The sequence below is a fragment of the Rhinopithecus roxellana genome, chromosome 8 (assembly GCF_007565055.1).
Source record: "Rhinopithecus roxellana isolate Shanxi Qingling chromosome 8, ASM756505v1, whole genome shotgun sequence".
Classification (NCBI taxonomy): domain Eukaryota; kingdom Metazoa; phylum Chordata; class Mammalia; order Primates; family Cercopithecidae; genus Rhinopithecus; species Rhinopithecus roxellana.
In genome coordinates, this window is record NC_044556.1 from 94,535,567 (window position 1) to 94,558,304 (window position 22,738).

Below are 22,738 nucleotides of genomic sequence, written 5' to 3' on the forward strand. Positions count from 1 at the left end.
GCTCTGGGGGTTGTTGTTCAGGGGACCATCTTTCTCTTCCTACAGGTGTCAGCGGAAGCAGTGGCGGGTAGATCTGCCGGCCACCAGCGTGGTGATCACATTTCACAATGAAGCCAGGTCGGCCCTGCTGAGGACTGTGGTCAGGTGAGGCCAGGAGATGCACCTGTCAGGGGTATTAAGACATTAGCTGTGTCCCAGGCATAGTCAGGCCAGGGCTGTCAGTGGGGGCTGCAGACAGGGTCTCCTGACTGCTCCGCACAGGGTGCAGTGGGTAGCTCCTCCAACCAAGGGTTAGGACCAAGATATGAGAATTTCCTACCCCACGCTAAAAGTTTATACCCCTAAAAGACCTTATAACCTTATAAACTTTATCTTCTTGTCTTTTCTTAGTGTGCTTAAGAAAAGCCCACCGCATCTGATAAAAGAAATCATCTTGGTGGATGACTACAGCAATGATCGTGAGTACTGATGCTGATTTCATCCCTGTGTCTGGCTCTTTCTGGGCACCAGTCTTCCTGTAGTGTAGCGGGGGTGCTAGTGAGGTGTGAACAAGCCAGAAATCAGATCCACAGAAAGAAGAGGTGCCTCTGTGATGCCCCAAGGAGATAATCGGCCCTTAGATGATTGAGAATGCTGTGGTTGAATGCAAAGCCCTTTATGAACTCCAGATTCAAAATGCTGTGCTTCTTTTCTTTTCCTAGCTGAGGACGGGGCTCTCTTGGGGAAAATTGAGAAAGTGCGAGTTCTTAGAAATGATCGACGAGAAGGTAAGATTCTTCTTAATTCAGTACCAAGACAGTTGAATTCTGACTTTTCCTGAGCCCAGTAATAACATAAAGAAGTGCTTTAGCTCAAAGAGCAATTAATTGTCTAGCTTTTTTTTCTGTCTCCCTCTATCAGAGCCACTTGGGAGACTTCTCACAGCAAACACAGGAAGGACATTAAAAGCTTGACTAATTGAAATTATTTGTATATTAGAGCAAGATCAAATTACATTTTTTATTTATGTATTTAGAAAATTGGCTTCTTTCTTTCACAACCTAGGAAGTTTTATCAGTCCCTTGAGTACAAAAGTTTAGAAGAAAAACAAAGATTTAGCAATAAGAAGTTGAGTGACTCCATGCTCCAGGCATCTGATAAAATAACGGGGATTCAAGTTTGACAGCTGCTGAAGGTGAACCATCCAAAATGGGGAGAGAGTACTGCAATTATATGCCTATGTGATTTTGCAAATGCCAGCCTTGGAACCTTCTGTCAGTCTTATCTGTGCTGGAGCTGAGCTCATGAAGACTATTTTGTTGGCAGTTAGAAGAGAGGCTGTAAAGGAGGAAAGTAGTACTTTGGAGTGTCTGGGAAGGAAGCTCCAGTCACAATGTAATTAACATCCAGTGTGTCAGTACTGTTAGATACCCTGATGACTGAATTGTTAGGCTCCTCTATGGTCGGGAGAAATCTTTCAGTATAGGAAAATCTCAGAGCTTTGAAGCCCATGCCACATTTGCTATGTAAGTCTGACTGTTGATCCAGGGGTGGTGATTGTATTCCTTGATCAGTGCAAAACTCTTTCTTCTCATTATATATACACTCTAGCTGGAGTCAAGGAGTGAAATTTTTCTTACCAAGAATCTTACTGGCCAACACGGTGATTAAGCCTGTTAGAACAGCATCATATTTTAACCAACTAGCGTTATCAACCTAGACATTCAGGATACGTAAACAGTGGGATAAGCCTTGCCTTCTAAATAAGCTCTCTTTGCCAGACTCACATCAGTCCGCCAAGCCTGGAATAAACCAAAAAGGGGGCAATTTACTGCCCCCTAAACAACCTTCAAAATAACTTTATGAATTTAAACCCAAAGTATCTGCCATCCCACCCCATCACCTGGCACAGGCTTTAAAAAAAAAAAAAAAAAAAAGAGGAGAAGTGGGGAAGGAGGAAAGAGGTAATGTTGGCACTGTAAATCACTTACTAGCCTTATCTAACAGTGTCTTTGTCTTTAAACTGCTGAGAAATCAGAACAATGCTTCTCAATATTAACTTTCCACTAGAATGTTCATTTGGGTTGAACCCATATTGATTTGTTGGAGAAGGCCTGAGAAAGGTGGGTTGCGAGAAGCCAGATTATGGGAAGCCTATATGGAACAGCTGAAGTCTGTAACAATTGAATGAGAAAATATGTGCACACTTGCACACACACTGATGTATATATGTACCTGTGTGTGTGTATAAGAGCCCATCTATTTAAGCATACACACAAAGTGCTTGTAGTGATGCTGCTAGATGACAAAGTAAATTAATTGCCTAAAATATTATGGTAGTGAAAGAGCAGTCTTCGGATCAATATTCTGTGGATTTTGTTGTGCATTGATTCTTAACCTAGCAATTTATTAGAAGCACCTAGGGAATTTAGGACCATGTCTTGCCCTCATTCACAATTAAATAGAAATTTCTGGATTTCTGTGGGTGGGACGTGGGCAGCTGCATTTTTAAAAGCTGCTAAAATGATGCCGACGTACAGTGGAAGTTGAGAGCCTAGTGCTTTCATTTTACAGATGGAAATACTAAAGCCTGAAGAGGTTAGATGGCTTTCTCAAGGTCCTACAGCTAGTTAATGACAATAGTAGGACAAAAACCATGTTAATAATGAGTTAAACCTTTTTCTCTGCATTTGTGGAGATAATCAAGTGGTATTTCTTTTTTAGTCTGTTAATATGGTGAAATACATTGGTTGATTTTCAGATGTTAAACCAGCTTTGCATTCCTAATATAAGCCACAGTTGGTCATGATACAGTATCCTTTTAATGTATTTTTGTTAAGGATTTTTATACCTGTGTTTTAATTTTCTTAAAATGTATTTTTCCAGTTTTGGCATTACAGTTTACTAGCCTTATAAAACAAGATGGAAAGTGTCCCCTTCTATTTTATTTTCTAAAAGAGTTTGTATAATAATTTAATTATTTCTTTTTTAAATGTTTAATAAAATTAACCAATCTGGACCAGGACTTTTCTTTATGGAAAGATTTTCAATAACTAATTCAGTCTTTTTAATGGATATAGACCTATTCAGATCTGCTGTTTCTTTTTGTGTCTGTTTTGGTGATTGTCCTTCAAGAAATTTTGTATTTCACCAGCGTTTTTATATTTATTGACACAAAGTTGCTTATGATATTGTCTCTTTTTTTACTGTTTGTTGGAGTAGTATTACTATTTTATTGATTTTGGCAATTTATATCTTCTTATTTTTTTCATCTGTCTGCTGTTCGTCGACTGTTCATCTTTTAAAAGAACCAATATTTGGCTTTTGTATTAGTCAGGATTCTCCAAAAGGACAGAACTAATAGGATAGATGTATATATAAATGGGAGTTTATTAAGGAATATTGACTCACACAATCATGAGGTGAAGTCCCACAATAGGCCATCTGCAGCTGAGGAGCAAGGAAGCCAATCCGAGTCCCGAAACCTCGAAAGTGGGGAAACTGACAGTGCAGCCTTCAGTCTGTGGTCGAATGTCCAGTAGTCCCAAAGCGGAAGAACTTGGAGTCCAATGTTCAAGGGCAGGAAGCCTCCAGCACGGAAGAAAGATGTAGGCCGGGAGACCAAGCCAGTCCAGTCTCTGTCTGCAGTCTTCTGTCTGCTTTTATTCTGGCCGTGCTGGCAGCTGATTAGATTGCGCCCACCCAGATTGAGGGTAGTTCATTTAGATATGGTATAATCATTGCTGTGATTGGGTTTGGGTCTGCTCTTTGGCTGTTTGTTCTCTATTTGTATCATGTGCATTTTGCTTTTTGTAACTGTGTTCCTACTTTCTTGCCTTCTTTTGGATTCACTGATTTTTTTGGTATTCCATTTGAATTATTATCGTAGCTTTTCAGCAATACTTTTCATGTATGCACGGTTGCTCTGAGAATTACAACATACAGTTTTAACTTAGGACAATCTGCTTAAGAGTCAATATCCATTTTGACTCTTTCCATTTCCTTTCCTATGTACTATGTACTATCGTTAATCACGTTTTTCTTCTACATTGGTCTTAAACCCCACGATACAGTGTTACATTTTTACTTCAAATAGTCAGCATCTATTAAATAAGGAGAATATGTGGATATGTTAAGCTTATCCTCATATTTTCCATTTGTAGTATCTGTTTCTTTCCATAGATTGGAGTTTTTATTTAGCCCAAATAATTTTCTTTAGAATTTTTTCTCCTAGGCAACACAATCTCAGATTTTATCTGAAGAATTTTTTTCTCCTTTGTTATTGGAGGCTATTTTCTCAGAGTAGAATCTGAGTTGACAATTAATTTTTCTTTCAGCCCTTTAAAGATTTCACTCTGGGCAGGGCACCATGGCTCACGCCTGTAATCCCAACACTTTGGGAGGCCAAGGCGGGCGGATCACGAGGTCAGGAGTTTGAGATCATCCTGGCCAACATGGTGAAACCTGTTTTTACTAAAAATACAAAAATTAGCCAGGAATGGTGGCCTGTAGTCCCAGCTACTCGGGAGACTGAGGCAGAAGAATCGGTTGAACCTGGGAGGTGATGGTTACAGTGAGCCGAGATCGTGCCATTGCACTCCAGCTTGAGTGACAGGGTGAGACTCCGTCTCAAAAAATTCATACTGTTGTTCCCTTGTATGTTGTGGGTCTTTTCCTCTGGCTGCTTTTCGTGTTGTCTCTATATCTATAGTTTTTTTTTAAGCAGTTTGATTATGATGTGCCTAGATTTAGTTTTCTTTATATTTATCCTGCTTCAAGTTTGCTGATGTAAATTGAATATGTAAGATGATGTTTTCCACCAAGTTTGGGAAATGACTGGCCTTTTATTTCTTCATGTAGTTTTTTCTGACTCATTCTTGAACTTCAGTTGCACATCTGTTATACCACTTGATATTGTCCCATAGAACACTAGACTATTTCCCCCTTAATTTTTTTCTCTGTCCACCAGATGGATCTATTTCTGTTGTTCCATCTTCAAGTCCACTAGTCATTCTGCCATCTCCATTTTGCTATTAAGACCAGTCAGTGGATTTTTCATTTCAGATAATTTCATTTTTAAGTTCTGGAATACCCATTTGATTCTTTTTTATAGTTTTTATTTCTTTGCTCAGATTCCCCACCCATTCACTCATTACAATTGTTGCCTTTGAGTTATTAAACATATTTAGAATAGCTGCTTTTAAATCTTCCCCTGCTAATTCCAACATCTGGGTCATCTCAGGGTGAACTTCTAATGGCTTTTTTTCTCTTTGGTGTGGTCCCCATTTTCCTATTTCTTCTCATGTGTAGTGATTTTGTATTTTATAATGGACATTGTGGATGATATGTTGTAGAAACACTGGATTATGTTATCTTTCTCTAAAGAGTATTCATCTTTGTTATACTGGGCAGTTAAATTACCAGATGATGCTGCTGAACTTCTGTAGGCTTTTTTTGTACTTTGCTAACTTTGCTAGGATGAGTATAGTTTTTTTTGTTTGTTTGTTTGAGATGACGTTTCTCTCTTGTTGCTCAGGCTGGAGCGCAGTGGTGTGATCTCGGCTCACTACAACGTCTGCCTCCTGGGTTCAAGCAGTTCTCCTGCCTCAACCTCCCGAGTAGCTGGGATTACAAGCGTGTACCACCTCACCTGGCTGATTTTTTGTATTTTTAATAGAAACGGGTTTCACCATGTTAGCTAGGCTGGTCTTGAACTCCTGACCTCAGGTGATCTGCCCGCCTCAGCCTCTCAAAGTGCTGGGATTACAGGCATAAGCCACCGCGCCCGGCCATGAGTCTGATTTTATGAGTCCCTTATTCATGATACATAGTCTATATTCCTATGTGTGGTCTTTCTGAAGTTCCTGCAGAAGAACTGAGGTCTTTACCAAGCATGTCACACTTGGCAGAACTCAAATTCTAAACTTCATTTTCTCTGCAGTGGATAGCAGCTGAAACTTAGTTTTTTCTGCCTTCTAACTGTTGCTTTTCATGTTGGCTTGTTCCTGCGTGGTTCAGGAGTCAGCCAAAGATTTAACAGGAGGTTATTGCCAGATTTGGGGCCTACCTCCTTTCCAGGATCTCCTCCTTCAGTTTCCAGATACCAGAAGCTCTGAACTCTCCATCCTCTGACAATTCAAGCCAATAAAGGCTGCATTGCAGTGGATTGGAGAGCATCCTCGTGGGAAACACCATATAAATATGGAGCTTGCTCAGTGTGATTTTCTTTTTTTTTGAGACGGAGTCTCGCTCTGTCACCCAGGCTGGAGTGCAGTGGCCAGATCTCGGCTCACTGCAAGCTCCACCTCCCAGGTTTTACGCCATTCTCATGCCTCAGCCTCCCGAGTAGCTGGGACTACAGGCGCCTGCCACCTCGCCCGGCTAGTTTTTTTGTATTTTTTAGTAGAGATGGGGTTTCACCGTGTTAGCCAGGATGGTCTCGATCTCCTGACCTTGTGATCCTCCTGTCTCGGCCTCCCAAAGTGCTGGGATTACAGGCTTGAGCCACCGTACCCGGCCATGATTTTCTTTTCTTAAGGGGTTGGATCCTGTCTAGTTTCTGTCTGCTTCTGGCTTTCAAATTGCTGCTTTTTATATTTTGCTCAGAGTTTATAATTGTTTTCAGAGCAAAGGTTTGCCCAGTAGAAGTTGTTTTGCAATTATCACAACTTGAAATCTTTAGTCTTTTTCCCTGTTACAGCATGCAGCCACATAGGAATCACTGAAAACCCATTTCGACTGTGGAAAAAAGTACTTAGCAGACTTGTCCTCACAAGTTATGAATAGTTGCATCATCTTCACATAGAAAATCCAGCATATATAGTAAAAGCCATTTATGACCACAGCATCCAGGGATAAATAAACTATTATTTATTTTATTTTATTTTTTATTTATTTTGAGACAGGGACTCACTCTCACCCAGGCTGGAGTACAGTGGCCCAGTCATGGCTCACTTCCCAGGCTCCAGTGATCCTCCCACCTCAGCCTCCCAAGTAGCTAGAACCACAGGCACAGGCCACCACCCACAGCTAATTTTTGAAATACACTATTTATATTTTGTGTCATAATGAACATGCACATTATTAACAGATCGCAAGTATATAAATTGTAGATTTGACCAACAGTATAACTAATTTTGCACAGCAGGGCTTTGCAACTTATGTTATTTGGCTCCTGATAAGTCTTAAAAGGCAGAGATATTCACAACACTGTTACAAATATTATCACCACTAAAATCACCACCATTAGCACTGGAAGCCTCTGGGTGACACCTTCCTTAGCCCGGTTAGTTAGAGAACTGTTGCTGTGTCAGAGGAATGTAGTTTTAAAAGTTCCACGTTTTGGTTACTTGATAAAGGAGACTTCAGTAATGTAAAGGCCTTTCTCAGAAGACAGTAGTTCTAGGAACGTTGTCCTCCCAGTCATCCAATATAACTATTAAAATTAAAAGTTCTGACAGTCATCTGTCTTGGTGACCAGGGAGCAGTTTGGATCTCATCCAGCAAGTTGACAGTAACCTCCGTGCCTAGAAAGCAGGCTGCAGAGCTGCGGGCAGGGAGGCATCGCCGGTTGGCGCGGGAGTGTGCTGGCCCCGTGGCTTCTCTCTCCTGACGTGCTTTCCAACTCACCTCCACAGGCCTGATGCGCTCACGGGTTCGGGGGGCCGATGCTGCCCAAGCCAAGGTCCTGACCTTCTTGGACAGTCACTGCGAGTGTAATGAGCACTGGCTGGAGCCCCTCCTGGAGAGGGTGGCCGAGGTGAGATGACGGGGGCGGGGAGGAGAGTCAGGTGGTGGGTGGTTGGTAGAGGGGACAGAGGGGAGCATGGCCCACGGGAGGTGTAACGCGGGGAGTGGGGCATCAGGGCTGGCAGGGGCTGAGCTCGCCATCTGCAGTTTTCCTTGACAGAAAGAAAATGCCTTTGGGGCATTGTAGAAAGACTGTTTTACTGGCTGTAGGAATCCATCAGTAGGAGGAACCATCCGTTGACAGGTAGGAGGTGAGGATCAGCAGAGGCTGGTGAGAGCCTGATTAGTTGAAGGCAGCCCTTTTCACGGGAGCGGTTTCCTTCCCCGCCTACAGCTTCGCAGAGTGCTTAGAACATTGCCCGGCATCTAACAGGTGCCGTCTCTTGCAGCTCGAAGAGCGGGGCGTGCTGGGGAAGCTGTTCCTGGGGCCACCTCTCTGCTCTTAGTGAGTAGGGCAGATTAGCCCAGCAGGCTTCCAGGCTCCTGTGGGAGAGTGGGGTGGCTAGGAAGCATACAGGGGCCAGTGGGGTTGTCAGAGGGTGATCCGCGGCTGCTCTTCTGCACCTTCTGCTTTCTAGAAACATCATGGCTAATATTACATTTGGCCTTTTGTCATTTCTCTTGTCTTCTGCTTGTTTTATTGACTTTTCTTTCCTTCCTACCAAGAAAGCACTTCCTTGGGGGCGATAAAGCAAACTTAATGAAAGGAAATAGAAAATGAACAAGTAGTTCTGCCTAAGCATAGCAAGGGTAGCTGATGGGCTTTGAGTCATGGAATACTAAGTTACCACAAGCTACTAGGAATTATGAAAATCGTATTCACGACCCTTTATCAAGTTGGGGCTACATGATAGACCTTTTTTATATGTTACCTTTGATGCGCTTGTTATCTCCGTTTGACAGGTAAACAGGCTGGTGTTCGGGGAACTTTAATAATGTATGCAAGATCATACAGGTGACAGAGCCAGGATTGCAAAGCCAGTTCCATTAAATCCCTATCTGAGCCCCTCTCTTAATACATATGCACACAGCTATATCCAATAAGAACCCGCCCTGGGATCCCCACCCACCCCAACCCCACAACTTCTTGCTCTCCCTGGCTATGCTCCGCCAGGCTATCTCTCAGGGAAGCGCAGTCAAAACCAAAACTGCCACAGCAGTGTTTGGGTGTGCGAAGGCCACTCAGCTCTGTGGTCAGATTGTCAGAACTGCTTTGAACACCCTCTCCTAAATTAAGGGGAGAAAGTGCCAAGCCTATTAACTTTCATTAAATCTAGCCTGATGAAACAAAATGTAAGGTAGATTATATTCTTTAACTCCTACACCTAGAACCAGACTGAGCCGGGCAAGGAAAGTTGTGTTCTTCTCTGCCCTCAATGCACCACACAGGTTACTTTTCCCTGTAAATTTGCACCTGGGCGTTACGGAGCTTTGCGGTGTTCGCGTGTTCCTAATTAGCTTGATCCTTCACCTGTTCCTCTGATGTGTGTATGTTCTTAGCTCTGCTGGTTATGTTACTAAGTTGTATTTCTAAATCTTTCTTCTGGCTAATAAGAGTTCTCTAAGTGGCTCAAGGAAAACACTTGCTCTTTGGTTAACTGTCAGCATGGGGCACAGTCCAGGGTCTGTCACCAGTGTCTGTCATTTGAACTTAAAGAGATTAGAGACGTTAAAAGGCCTTATGTTCACAAACTCTTACCAGAATGCTGACAATGTGGCATAAAGAAGTGGCTCAGTCTAGGGTTTTTTTTTTTTTTTTTTTTAATATAGAATCACAGGGGCTGGGTGCGGTGGCTCACATCTGTAATCCCAGCACTTTGGGAGGCCAAGGCGGGCGGATCACCTGAGGTCAGGAGTTCAAGAAGAGCCTGACCAGCATGGAGAAACCCCATCTCTACTAAAAATACAAAAATTAACCGAACATGGTGGCACATATCTGTAATCCCAGCTACTCGGGAAGCTGAGGCAGGAGAATCACTTGAACCCGGGAGGTAGAGGTTGCAGTGAGCCAAGATCACGCCATTGCACTCCAGCCTGGGCAACAAGAGTGAAACTGTGTCTCAAAAAAAAAAAAAGATAGAATTACAGATAAGGCAAACTTAGAATCTGGAAATCTCCAGTTGATTTGGTTAACCTTCTGCTGTGATAATAGCGGTACTTACCACCTCTCGCACACACACTCCCACATAGAAATATATTCCTAATTTTGATGTATGGGCATTTTAGCAGTGATTCCATTCCTCAGGTTTACTGCAGCTCACAAATCACTAATAGTATTTCGGCAAACAGAAAATGACCCTTGGGACACAGCAACACAGTTTTCGCCTTTAGCTAGGTGAACCGATGGCTACCTGTCCCATAACCATGGGTGTCTCCACTCCTTGAGTGACTCCTGCTACACACCCACTCCTGACCTCCCTCCCTGCCTCCCAGCAGGCCACAGCACATCTGCAGATGGCCAAGAGCAAGACCTTTTGGGTCTGGGTGGGGAGGCTGGGTTCTTGCGGGCCTAGGGTAATAGGTAGTAAGGGCCAGTCGGGTTTGCCCTGTGCCTGCCTAACACTAATGCCTTCTATGGTTGGGCAGGTTTTTTGTTTCGCTGGATTTTGATAACTACTCCTCTCTTTGTTTGTATTTTAGGACAGGACTCGGGTTGTGTCACCCATCATCGATGTCATTAATATGGACAACTTTCAGTATGTGGGGGCATCTGCTGACTTGAAGGGCGGTAGGTGTCTGTCATGGTGCCCCTCCTAGCTCGTCCCATCTACACCAGCATCTGATCACCACTCCCTCTCATTGTCAGGAGTGACAGTGACAACAGTGTTCACGCCGTAGTGTGTGTTCTGAGTAAAAAACGCCTGTGTGCTTAACAAGTAGGACTTCATAAAGAGAAAAAATAGACTTGCTCCCTTAAAGAGCTTCCTGGGTTTCCCTTTCTCCTCTTCCTTGACCTTCTGTCGCTTTTGCGAGCCATGTGGTTCCATGAACAGATAGGGCCTCCTTTTTGATCAGAGATGATGAAGCCCTCCTTGCAGGAATCTGGGGTGAGAAACTTCACGGAGCTGAGGCTTTGTGGGGTTCAAGGGGCTGGAGCCTGTCTTTGCTTTCTCTGCTCACCCCGGCTATTTCTCTGACAGGCTGTTCTCTTGCTGGTTGCTCAGATGGACACCTGTGCCATCCTCAGTCCCCTCTCCCTCAGCAGGCCCACATGTGACCCTGTTCTGCTGATACAGCCCCTTGCATATATCATGGTTTATTTTACCCCTCTTTCCCAGCCCAACACCTGTGCCTGCTTCACCCCAGTCCCCTTTCGTTGGAATGACCACTCCAGTTTCCTGTATGTCCTTACAGCACCTGCCCTGGAGCCCCAAGAGCACTTTGTCTCTGTACCCTCTTAAAAATTATCAAAGACCTCAAAGAGCTTTCATCTGTGTGAAGATGGACTATTGTAGATAGACAATGAGCAGAGGGTCAGCTGATGGTCTGACATCAAAAAAGAAGACAGTAAAACTATAAAATAGGGCCTTGGCCAGGTGCGGTGGCTCACGCCTATAATCCCAGCACTTTGGGGAGGCTAAGGTGGGAGGATTGCTTGAGCCTAGGAGTTCAAGACCAGCCTGGGCAACATAACAAGACTCTTGTCTCTATAAAAAAAAAAAAAAAAAAATTAGCTGCGTGTGATGGCATGCCAGCTACTCAGGAGGCTAAGGTGGGAGGATCACTTGAGCCTGGGAGGTCAAGGCTACAGTGAGCCATGATCAAGCCTGGGAGACAGAGTGAGACCTGTTTATTCGTACACTGACAAAGCCTCACTCCCTCCCCAGCTACCTCCCTCAGTCCCACCTGCCACTTGCAGGCCCCGTCATCATGGGCAGGCTGTTTTGCCTCTGCTCCTCAGCTTCCCCATCTGGGAAATGGGATGATAATTGTGCTGGCCTCACAGGGCGTAATGGAGTTAGACATCAGCGGGAGGGCAGGCATGCTTGGAGGACTGTACCTAGAGTGGGAAACATAGCATTCGGGAAAGATTCCCAGCGAATGGTAAGAAGTAAAATGTTTGGGGACATTAAAGAGGAGGGATCCTTAGGTAGCTAGAAAGCCTGGCCTTCAGAATGTTTTATTTCCCCAAGTATTGGAAGAGCTGAGATCTACCGGGCTCTATTTCTCCCAAAGCAGCTGTGTATGTCAGAGCAGGGGCAAGAACAGCCAGGTGCTCCATGTGGGGGTGCAGGTCTTCTGGGTCAGAGGAATGGGACCACATTCACCCTAAGAGCTTTTTATGAAATTCCTTTAGAAGAGGATGCCATTCTTAGCAGATCTTTAATCTGCTATAGCCTCTCTCTTTGGACCAAATTAATAAAGTAAATAATAAGATAATAGTAAACATCCAAAAAGTAAAGGAAAGGTTATGTCAGCTAATCCTTAACCTTCTCTGTTAGTGGAACAGCCAGGACATTGTTTTTCTGGTTTGCCTTCATGGCCTTTGAGGCACTGTGCTAAGAGCCAGCTCAGGGACCCGTGAGGGTCTCCTCTCTATGCATTCATGTCCCCACTGCCTGGCCCCCTGTCCATTTCCCTGTCTCTTTGCCTGAGGCCACTGTATCCTGCAGTGAGGGGGCTGGGAGACCTCTTTGTCCAGAGCCATAAATTCTTGGCCAGCCCAGGATGCTCAGAAACCCCCACTCACCAGCCTTCAGTCACTGGGGCTGTCAGAATGGACAGACTATGAATTCAAAGCATGCAGACAAATCCAAACTTGAACATCGCAAAAGCCCTGTTGACAAAAAGCCTGATGGCAGAGAGCTTAAGAGGATTGGAAGATACATGGCCCTAGGGTCATTAGGTTTGGCTGTCAGACCCTTAGAACTGGAAATGCAGCACCGTGAGCCATGTGTTTGGCAAGAAGTGGCCTCCTGATGCACCAGGACAGCTTCCGCAGGTGGGGCCTGCTGGCCTCCAAGAGGCACTATGCATGTGACCCTGGGAGCGAGAGCGGGACCTGAGGCTCTGCAGATGCCCACAACCAAGTCCAGTTACAGGGTTCAGGGTCTTCCATCCTCAGGGGTCTGTGGATTCCAAAAATGAAATGCAGCAGGTGCCAAATATATCTGAAATTGAAGCTTATTTGCCCAGCTTGGCAACTTCCACTGGCTCATTTTCCCTTAAAGTTTTCATATTCCCAGCGTGTTCCCACTCCATTCTTGCTGCAAATACAGTCTGAAGTTTGCTGGCCCAGGGGACTGACAAAGCCTCATTCCCTCCCCAGCATTCCCTTCACCTGGGGCAGTGTTGGAGGTGCCACGGCTTGATTTTCATAGCAGATGCTCTTTGTCCTCACATCCTTACGGGCCTTGGACATGCCCTGGTGATCACCACACAGACCTCAGTTCTCTCCCCATATTTCATTTGTTCTTATGCATTTCAATATTAGAAAAGCCTGACTCACATTTTCTTTAGGGAGGGGCAGAGAGATTTCAACATTCACCCTCCCTGCCAGTCTCTCTCTTCCAGCTACACCCACGCCCCCAGTCCCCTTCTCTCTCCTCCACACCTTCTTTTTTGGCTTTGTTGTGGTTTTCATTGAGTTCTGTCCAAACATCGAATATTTTTAAGCTGTGAGGAATGGGGGTGTCGGGAGGAAGTGGCCAGTCTCTTGTCAACACCCTGTTTCTTTTCCTGGCTGGCAGGTTTTGATTGGAACTTGGTGTTCAAGTGGGATTACATGACGCCTGAGCAGAGAAGGTCCCGGCAGGGGAACCCAGTCGCCCCTATAAAGTAAGTGCCAGCATCCTTCAGGGTGCCTCTCCCGGATGAGACCCCAGGTTCCGGCTTCTTTGCTGGGCCCATGCCGCCTGGAGACCCAGTGGGGCCGTTCACCTTCTGCCCTCCCGTTTCCCCTCAGCTCAAAGATGAGCAGATGACCACCTTCCACCAGGTTGTAGAATAAAGTCCTTGGAGATTTCTTTTCCACAGTCGAAGTCTCACATAGGTTTCTAAGGCGTATCTGCTAGGTCTGTGCATTCCTGTGTGTTGATACTGTAGAGCATTTCTGTAGCAGAGCAGGATCTCCAAGCTGACCCCAGGCCCAGGAAAAGGGGCTTGGTGGGCAGCAGGAGACTTACTGCAGCCACCGCCTAGCAGGCTTTTGCCCTCCTGCAGAGGAGGGAACCCATGCTCACGAAGCCCATGCTTTAAGATTCCCAGGCCGGGCAGTGGGCTTCCTGGTTGAGAGTCAGGATGCCTTCTCTAGCTGGGGAGAGAACGGGGCCACCTATGCCAAGTCGGCACATGGTTAAGTGAGAGAGCATTCACAGAGTACTTAGCACTGAAATATATTTGCTGACATTTAGCCAACATCTGCAGTGTGCTAGAGACCTTCCCAGCACTTTACACTGAATTCGCACAGCGTCTCTTCTGGGAACAAAGTAGGGAGCTCAGCGTACATCTGTTGTCAGCCGCTTCCCGGGGTGATAAAGTGAGGAGCATGGTGGGTTCCCTTGTAGAAGGTGGAGCCTCATCTATGATAGTGATAATGAGAGCTGGTGCTCTGGAACATTTCCTAAGTGTGCTCAGGGCTTTATGCCCATGATTTTTTTGCAATCCTCATAGCTACCCTATAAGGAAACTGACACACAGAAAGGCCGAGTTCTTTGCCTCTGGCAGCATGTCAGTGAGTGATCCAGCCCCAGCAGTCGCTCCTGCAGAGGGGAGGCTCAGTCAAGCCCCTGGCACCGTGGGAACATCCAGGCAGGGACAGTAGGGGAGGCATTTGAAGGCAGCAATGGTGAAGCAGAGAGAGCAGCACCCTGGGCACTGAGCAGAAAACAGTGGCAGTGTGGCTTTTGAAGTCAGCTTATTGTTAGGGAATCAAGGCTTGGCCTTGGCGCAAGGGTGCTGGCAATCTAACCTTGACTTTGCCCTCTCCTCCCTCCCCCCTCTTCTTTCTGCCTCTTTAGAACCCCCATGATTGCTGGTGGGCTGTTTGTGATGGATAAGTTCTATTTTGAAGAATTGGGGAAGTACGACATGATGATGGATGTGTGGGGAGGAGAGAACCTAGGTATGTACAAGCCTCGAATCTCAGGACAGAGAAGTGCCTCAGCTCTGCAAAAGGCAGGGTGTCAATTGGAAAAAAAATTTAAAAGGCTTCAGAGTGACCATTCACTGGGCTTAATCGATCCTTGCAAACACATACGTAACACCCCTTTTGCTCTTGAAAGTCTAATGGGTTAGGCATTAAAATGTGCCTCCCTAAGTTAGAGTGGAGGATGCCAGAATACTGATAAAGTCTTTGAAGGGAAATGCAAACTCTTTCAAGTCATCTGAACCCAAGTGTTTGTAATGCAGGCTTGCAGAAACAGAGGGAAACAGTCCAGGAGCTTGGATTCATGCTGAGTGGTGGAGAGTGGAAAATGAACCCTGGCAAGGCTGGTGGGATTGAATTGAAATCATGAAAATCCGATGGGGCAGGGAGGCCTTGGCACTTAATTCCTTCTCGACTACCTTTGTGAATGGTTCTCATTTGTTTTTTTGTTTGTTTGTTCATTTTTAAATACCCCGTGCAAATCATTTTTACCTGGGTTTAGGCACAGTGAAATTTTACACATTGTGGTCTTCGTTGGTAGCCTTATATTAACTGCATAAAAGATAAAAAGATTTGTTTTGTTTGTTTAGGGTTTGGGGTGGGGGAGTTCTTGTTTTTTGCTTGTTTCAATTAAAGCCTTTTGTTTCAAATGCTTGGCTTTCTGAGCAAATTCTCCTGGACTGCTGCGTGTTGTTAACTTACATTCGTCCTTGGGTGAGTGTACCCTGAAGGACAGGGGAGAAGGAAAGAGGAAAAAATGAGGCCACTCATTTTTCATAGTTTAAGACTTTGAAAATTTTTGTTACTTTAAAAGAAAAGACTAGACTAGCCTATTATTTTTCCATTGTTTTATGATGTTGAAGTCAGTGATACCATCTCATCTTTGAGGATTTCTCTGCCTTGGTTTGATGTTGAAAGCTTCTTTAGGCTCAATTACTATACTGCGCAGGTGGAGGGACTGTGAGTCAAATTCCTTTTGGGTTTTTGTTTTAAAATGATACATTAACCTCTAGGGAAAGCTTGAATTGAAGTCATTGGAGTACAAAAGCCTTCAGAATTGTTAACCCTCTAAAGAGAGTTCTGTCACCCTATTCCATGGGTATCTCCTACTGGTTTAGTGGAAATCCAGCAGGCCAGGGTCACCCAGTAGGGCAGCGTGTTACGTAGGTGGCCATTTTTCTTTTTTTTTTTTTTTTTTTTTTTTTTTTTTGAGACGGAGTCTCGCTCTGTCGCCCAGGCTGGAGTGTGGTGGCCGGATCTCGGCTCACTGCAAGCTCCGCCTCCCGACGCCATTCTCCTGCCTCAGCCTCCTGAGTAGCTGGGACTACAGGCGCCCGCCACCTCGCCCGGCTAGTTTTTTGTATTTTTTAGTAGAGACGGGGTTTCACCATATTAGCCAGGATAGTCTCGATCTCCTGACCTCGTGATCCGCCCGTCTCGGCCTCCCAAAGTGCTGGGATTACAGGCTTGAGCCACCGCGCCCCATTTTTCAAAAGCAGTGTGGTTTTCAGAAGTGTGCATACCATTAGCTGAAATGAGACATCAGCCGGCATTTTGTGTCATCGTGTAGGAAGAGTGTTGATTTAAATATCTAAGGAAGCATTCACCCAGAGACTGGGGGGAAGATTTGTTGTAAAGAGCTGCTTTATTGTGGTTTGGTGTTTGTATTTATTATGTAGCTGTGCCTAGGAGGTTCTAGGGCCTGAGCGGTTCAGGTTGGGGTGAAGGTGAACCCTGCAAGCAGGAGCGCATCTCTGCCCAGGAAGGCTGGATCGTCTTTCCCTCCATGACGGGCTCTCCTGGGTTATGCCAAGGACTTGGACTTCCCGTGAGGTTCAGTGGGCTCAAGGGCTTCCACATGAGAAGGCCATGCCATGAGCCTTTCTCCTTAGCACTGTTCTGGCTTCTGCTTCTGGGGGCCGTGCACACTGCTAGCCATTGCCGGCCTGAGGGGCCTTTGTGGGTGTGCATTGGAAGAGGTGTGTGGTTCAGAGAGGCCCAAGTAAGATCCAAAACTACCTCCTCAGTGTGTGCCCCACTGGAATGACCAGAGCTTCCCATTTTCCTAATCATGTAAGTCCTTATGTCATTTAAGCAATTAAAACGGAGAACTAAGAACTTAACCCTTAGCTCTAACGACAGGCAGTAAGGCTCCTTGGGGCATTATCTGTGCTTCTCTACATCCCTACTGTTCTTAAGATGGTGCTAAGTACTTCCAGGGAATCATCTGTTCGTGCTTTCTTAACAGAGTGTGGTCTGCAGAGGGCATGCACCTTGCCCAGGGTCTCAGAGCCAAGATGTAAATACTCACTGCCTAATTAAAAAGCCATTGAGTTTTACTAATTATCCTCAAAGTTATAGGGTTCAAATGAAATCAGCGCAGAAGATAACTGTAGTTGTACTTAGCCTTGAAAATATCCCACAAAAGCCCTGGAAGGATCCCTCGTTGGCTTAACAGACTCACTGTAGAGAAGCCAACGGGATTTCCTAGTCCCTGATTCTAAATCTTCTGGTGAGGCAAATGGATATTTAAATTTTATTTTCTGAAATAGAGACAACTTTTTTTTTTGAAATGGAGTCTCACTCTGTTGCCAGACTGGAGTACAGTGGCACATTCTTGGCTCACTGCAACGTTTGCCTCCCAGGTTCAACTGATTCTCCTGCCTCAGCCTCCCGAGTAGCTGGGATTACAGGCATGTGCCATCATGCCTGGCTAATTTTTTTGTATTTTTAGTAGAGACGGGGTTTCTCCGTGTTGGTCAGGCTGGTCTCGAACTCCTGACCTCTGGCTATCCGCCTGCCTCACCTCCCAAAGTGCTGGGATTGCAGGCATGAGCCACCGTGCCTGGCCGATAACTTCTTAGGTTGTGTGGGAACTGTAAAAAGTCAAGTCAGAAACTTTGACTGCTTATGCTTGCGTGATTGTAACCATATGTTTTCTATTACTACAAGACAGCTGCTTATTAAAGCCCCGTAATAGCTGCATGGATCACCCATTCCTAGTGAGTGAGGCATTAGTTTGCTGGACCCAAGTAGAAATTCATGGTGTTCTGACCCCTGTGTTGTATTTCCTGCCGTGTGCCTGGCAGTCTGGGCACCTGTTGCCATAACTAGGCTGACTGTCTGCAGGATTTGCCATCAATCCACTGTATGGTCTGTGATGGACCCACCCTATTTCTGATCTGTCGGCATTGGTGACAGTGACTGCACACACTGTAGATTTTATATGTGAATATTTGTACTTCTTTTAATTTGTTAATTGAAGATAATAATTGTGCATATTCATGGGGTACATAGTGATGTTTTAATACATATAATGTATGGTGATCAGATCAAGGAAATTAGCGTATCCATCATCTCAAACATGTATCATGTCTTTGTGTTGGGAACATTCAGTATCCTCTTTCTGGTTATTTGAAACTATGTAATATATTATCGGTCCCTAGAGTCACCCTACAGGGCTGTAGAACACAAGCAGGATCCCTCTTCTCTAGCTATAATTTTGTATCCTTAAACAAATCCCTACTCCTTCCTTCCCAGCCTTTACTATCCTCCATTATACTTTTTACTTCTATGAGATCAATGTTTTTTAGCTTCCATGTATGGGTGAAAACGTGGTGTTCAACTTTCTGTTCTTATTTCACTTGATTTCCTGGGAATACTATCCAGCCAGAAAAAAAAATGAAGTCCTGCCATTCGCAGTAACTCTGTTGACTTTTGTCCTGCCTCCCTAACATGTTCTTAGGGATCTTAGATGATACAGAGGAAAATTCCCTTTTGTATTATACAAACCTTGTGAAGAAAAACTGTTTTTGCCTTTCAGAAAATCCTATCTTAGTTTTTCTGTTGAATCTGTTTCTTGCATTCAGTCAGACCCCTGACTCAGACTCCAGTCACTCACCTCGTCAGTGGTGATACGGGCAGGTACCTGGTTGGAAGGTACCTGTGTGTCACGAAAGAAGCACCAGTCAGTCTAAGCTTCTACTAAGTTCCAGTGGCCAGGGCAGTCTGTGTGTTTAAGTAGGTATGGGTAGTGCCTAGCCCTGCACGTCTCATTCCTCCTACAGATCAGTTCTGTGTTGAAGCAGGTGAATAGCAGCCTTCCCCAGGGAGCATTCCACCTGGGCCAGTTGGTTACTGATGGGTCCAAGCCTGTGAGCAGCGTGGAGATATCAGTCAGTTACTTGACTGTCTTTGATCACTACCATAGTCCTTAAGGCAGTCCCTAAGTCCATGGTCCATAAGTCCAAACTCTGCCAGGAGGCTTGAGCCTGCTAATGCACAGGGACTTGTATTTAATAAGCTTTGCCATTTGAGGGAAGGGATTATTTTCCCCTGGATGGGAAAAGCCAAGATGCATCCTGGGGTTCAGTCTGTTAAAAATACGTTTTAGAGAAAGATGGCATATATGGTTGTCTAGAATATGTAACAATAAAGCTTAATTGTACATATTTATATACCTTCAGTTTTGCCGTTTCCCACAGTGTTGATACTAAGCAAGTGCAAATGATCGTGAGCCAGCTAGTGAGGAATTCAGCACAAGTGTTTCCTCACTCAGTAGTTATGATGCTACTGGGTATACATGATCTTATGCCAGGAGGCCTTGATATTTACAATAGGCCAAGAAGCATTCTTGTCTCAAGGTTTCTACTCCACATCTGAAAAATATTTCCTCATGAACCTTCTTTCTTGATTGTATTGTGGTCCAGAGATCCAAGTGTGTCAAATGTCCCTCCTGTAGAGAGTTCTGGGTCAGGTTCTGGAAAGAGGGAGGTCCTTATCAGGTCTTCTTCAGCAGCAGAGGGCATGGGAGCCCCATGATGGGATGGTGGGGGGGCCTCTGTACCTGCTTGGCATGTCTGCTGTTGCAGAGCGGCGTCCCAGGCTCTGCCAGTCACCCATGTCTTGTTCATCATCTCAGAGATCTCGTTCCGCGTGTGGCAGTGTGGTGGCAGCCTGGAGATCATCCCGTGCAGCCGTGTGGGACATGTGTTCCGGAAGCAGCACCCCTACACGTTCCCGGGTGGCAGCGGCACTGTCTTTGCCCGGTAAGTAGTGAAAGGCTGAGTGGGATCCAAAACATTGCTGACCACCCTGAAGGCAGGACTTGACCTTGGGCTGTTTGAGGGCAGATGTCCTTCAGTGGGTGTGGTGCATTTATACAATGGAATACCACTTAGCAATTGAAAGGTGCAGTCCACGGATGCAGGATACAGCCTGGGCGCCTGAAAGGCACAGTCCACGGATGCGGGATACAACCTGGGCACCTTTCCAGGGCATGCTGCTGAGTGAGAGAAGCAGTTACATACATGATTCCACTCATGTCATAGCCTCATAAAAAGCACAGCTCTAGTGATGGGAGCCAGACCAGTGGTGGCCAGGAGCTGGGATGGCAGGGAAGCAGGGAGTGTGACTGCAGAGGGGCAGCACCAGGGATGTTTGGGGGAGGGACAGAGCTGTTCCATCTCCTGGTTTTGGCGGTAGTTGGACAAATCTTCATGAGCATGAAGGTTCTTAGAACTGTACACCACCCCCGAAAATGTTATGGGAAAATTTTTTAAAGAAGAAAGCTCATTTTATATATATATATATATATATATATAAAACTATTCAAGGTACAATTAAAAGCAACATTGTCTTAGTCCATTTTACGCTTCTCTAACCAAATACCACAGACTGGGTGATTTAAAATGAACAGAAATTTATCGACTCATAGTTCTGGAGGCTGAGAAGTCCAAAATCAAGGTGCTGGTGTCTGGCGAGGGTCTTCTTAATGTGTAATCACATGGCAGGAGAGGAAAGAGCAAGAGGGGGCCAAATTCTCCCTTTTATAATAGCATCAATCCCACCCATGAGGGTGGAGCCCTCATAGCATAGTCACTTCTAAAAGGTCACCTCTTAAAGGCCTCACCTCGGCTGGGCATGGTGGCTCGTGTCTGTAATCCCAGCATTGTGGAAGGCCGAGATGGGCAGATCACCTGAGGTCAGGAGTTTGAGACCACCTTGGCCAACATGGAAACCCCATATCTACTAAAAATACAAAAATTAACCAGGCATAGTGGTGGGCGCCTGTAATTCCAGCTGCTTGGGAGGATGAGGCAGGAAAATTGCTTGAACCCTGGAGGCGGAGTTTGCAGTGGGCCAAGATCACGCCACTGCACTCCAACCTGGGCAACAGAGCGAGACTCTGTCTCAAAAAAAAAAAAAAAAAAAAAAAAACAGCCTCACCTCTTAATATTGTTACAATGGCAGTTAAAGTTTAACATGAGGTTTGGAGGGGACATTCAAACCATAGCAAATATTAAAAGTCAAGCTGTACTAAATGTGTATACCACAAGACATCATGATACAGAGTCACGATTCTTGATGGCCAGTAGATATATTTTAGTAAACACGAAGATGCCAACAGAAGGGCTTTCTGAAAGTAAAATAGAAAGTAGCCATTCTGTCAAGCCAAGTGTTCTCCTAGGGAATTGTCTTACGTGCTAAAGATAGAACATTGTACAAGCCAGACCTGAGGGAGATTTCCTTCTCTTGAGTGTAGACAGCAAATCACACAGCTGAATAAGGTAATTTCAAATAGTAATCAATGCTATGAAGAAGATAAAATGCAGTCATGTGGTCAGGCATGATTAGGACAAGCAGGAGAGGTTTTCAGGTTAGGAGAACCCTTGAGGAGGTGTTACGTGAGTTCAGACTTGAAAGGTGGGAGGAGGTCACTCTGGGACCACGAGGAATCAGACTCGCTGCAGGAGGAGCAGATCCAGGCTGCTGAGGTAAGAGTGCATTTGGCATATCGGCAAAATGGAAGCCAAGGGTAGCTGGAACCTAGAGAGTGAGGGGACAGTGCACAGGGGCAGAAGAGCTAGACGGGCCCAGGCCGTGCACCTTTGCAGGTCATGGGAAACGTTGGATGTTATTTGATTCTGGAGGAAACCACTGGGGCTTTTCAGCAGTGCCCGATGTCTGTTTTATGCTTCGGAAAGGTCCATGTGGTTGCTGGGCAGAGGGTGGCCAGGTGGTGACACTATGGTGAAACAATGGTACGAGTGTCCCCTCCACTTTTGGAGCCAGAAGCAAGGGTCCTGTGAGCACTGTTGGAGTAGCCCAGGCCAGAGATGTGATGCAGTCATGCACCTGTAACAGCGTTTCGGTCGGTGACAGCAGCCCCTTAAGATTATAATACTGTGTGTTTACTCTACCTTTTCTATGTTTAGATACACAAATACCATTGTGTTACAGTTTCCTCCAGTGTTCAGGACAGTCACCTGCTCTACACGTTTGTAGCCTGGAAGCAATAGGCTGTACCATGTAGCCTAGGTGTACATTAAGAATACACCATCTAGGTTTGAGTAAATACACTCTATGATGTTCGCGCAATGACAAAATCGCCTAAGAATGCATTTTTCAGATTGTGTCCCTGTCATTAAGCAGCACCTGGCTGTACCTGGAGCAGGTGTGTAGCAGTGGAGATGGGGTCAGATCCAGCTCCATGGTGAGGCAGGCAGTTGTTTGCTAATAGGGTGGCAGAGAGAAGGGAAGTAGAGCAGGGAATTAATTTAGGGTGATGCCCAGGAGCTTTGTTACAAAACTGTGCTGGCATGCTACCCCTGCTGAAATAGGGAAAGCTTTGGGTGGGTGTGGGTGTGGGGATTGCTAGCTTATCTTTTGTCTAGTTTTTTCCTTGAGACAGTCTTGTTCTGTTGCCCAGGCTGGAGTGCAATGGTGCAATCTCAACTCACTGCAATCTCCACTTCCCGGGTTCAAGAGATTCTCCTGTCTCAGCCTCCCAAGTAACTGGGATTACAGCCATGTGCCACCATGCCCGGCTAATTTTTGTATTTTTAATAGAGATGGGATTTTACCATGTTGGCCTGGCTGGTCTCAGACTCCTGACCTCAGGTGATCTGCCCACCTTGGCCT

General features: G+C 45.4%; 1 protein-coding gene across 5 annotated transcripts in view; it reads left to right on the forward strand.

Annotated features, from left to right (window-relative positions):
- The window catches only part of GALNT2 (polypeptide N-acetylgalactosaminyltransferase 2), a 218,637-nt gene that overhangs the window by 171,910 nt on the left and 23,989 nt on the right, over positions 1-22,738 (forward strand). For all 5 annotated transcript variants that reach the window (XM_010374036.2, XM_030935466.1, XM_030935464.1 and 2 more), the window contains 8 exons: positions 46-144; positions 391-458; positions 702-767; positions 7,617-7,738; positions 10,369-10,456; positions 13,419-13,506; positions 14,688-14,791; positions 19,737-19,863. In XM_010374036.2, the coding sequence (XP_010372338.1) occupies positions 46-144; positions 391-458; positions 702-767; positions 7,617-7,738; positions 10,369-10,456; positions 13,419-13,506; positions 14,688-14,791; positions 19,737-19,863 (762 nt within the window). The remainder of the gene's footprint in view (positions 1-45; positions 145-390; positions 459-701; positions 768-7,616; positions 7,739-10,368; positions 10,457-13,418; positions 13,507-14,687; positions 14,792-19,736; positions 19,864-22,738) is intronic.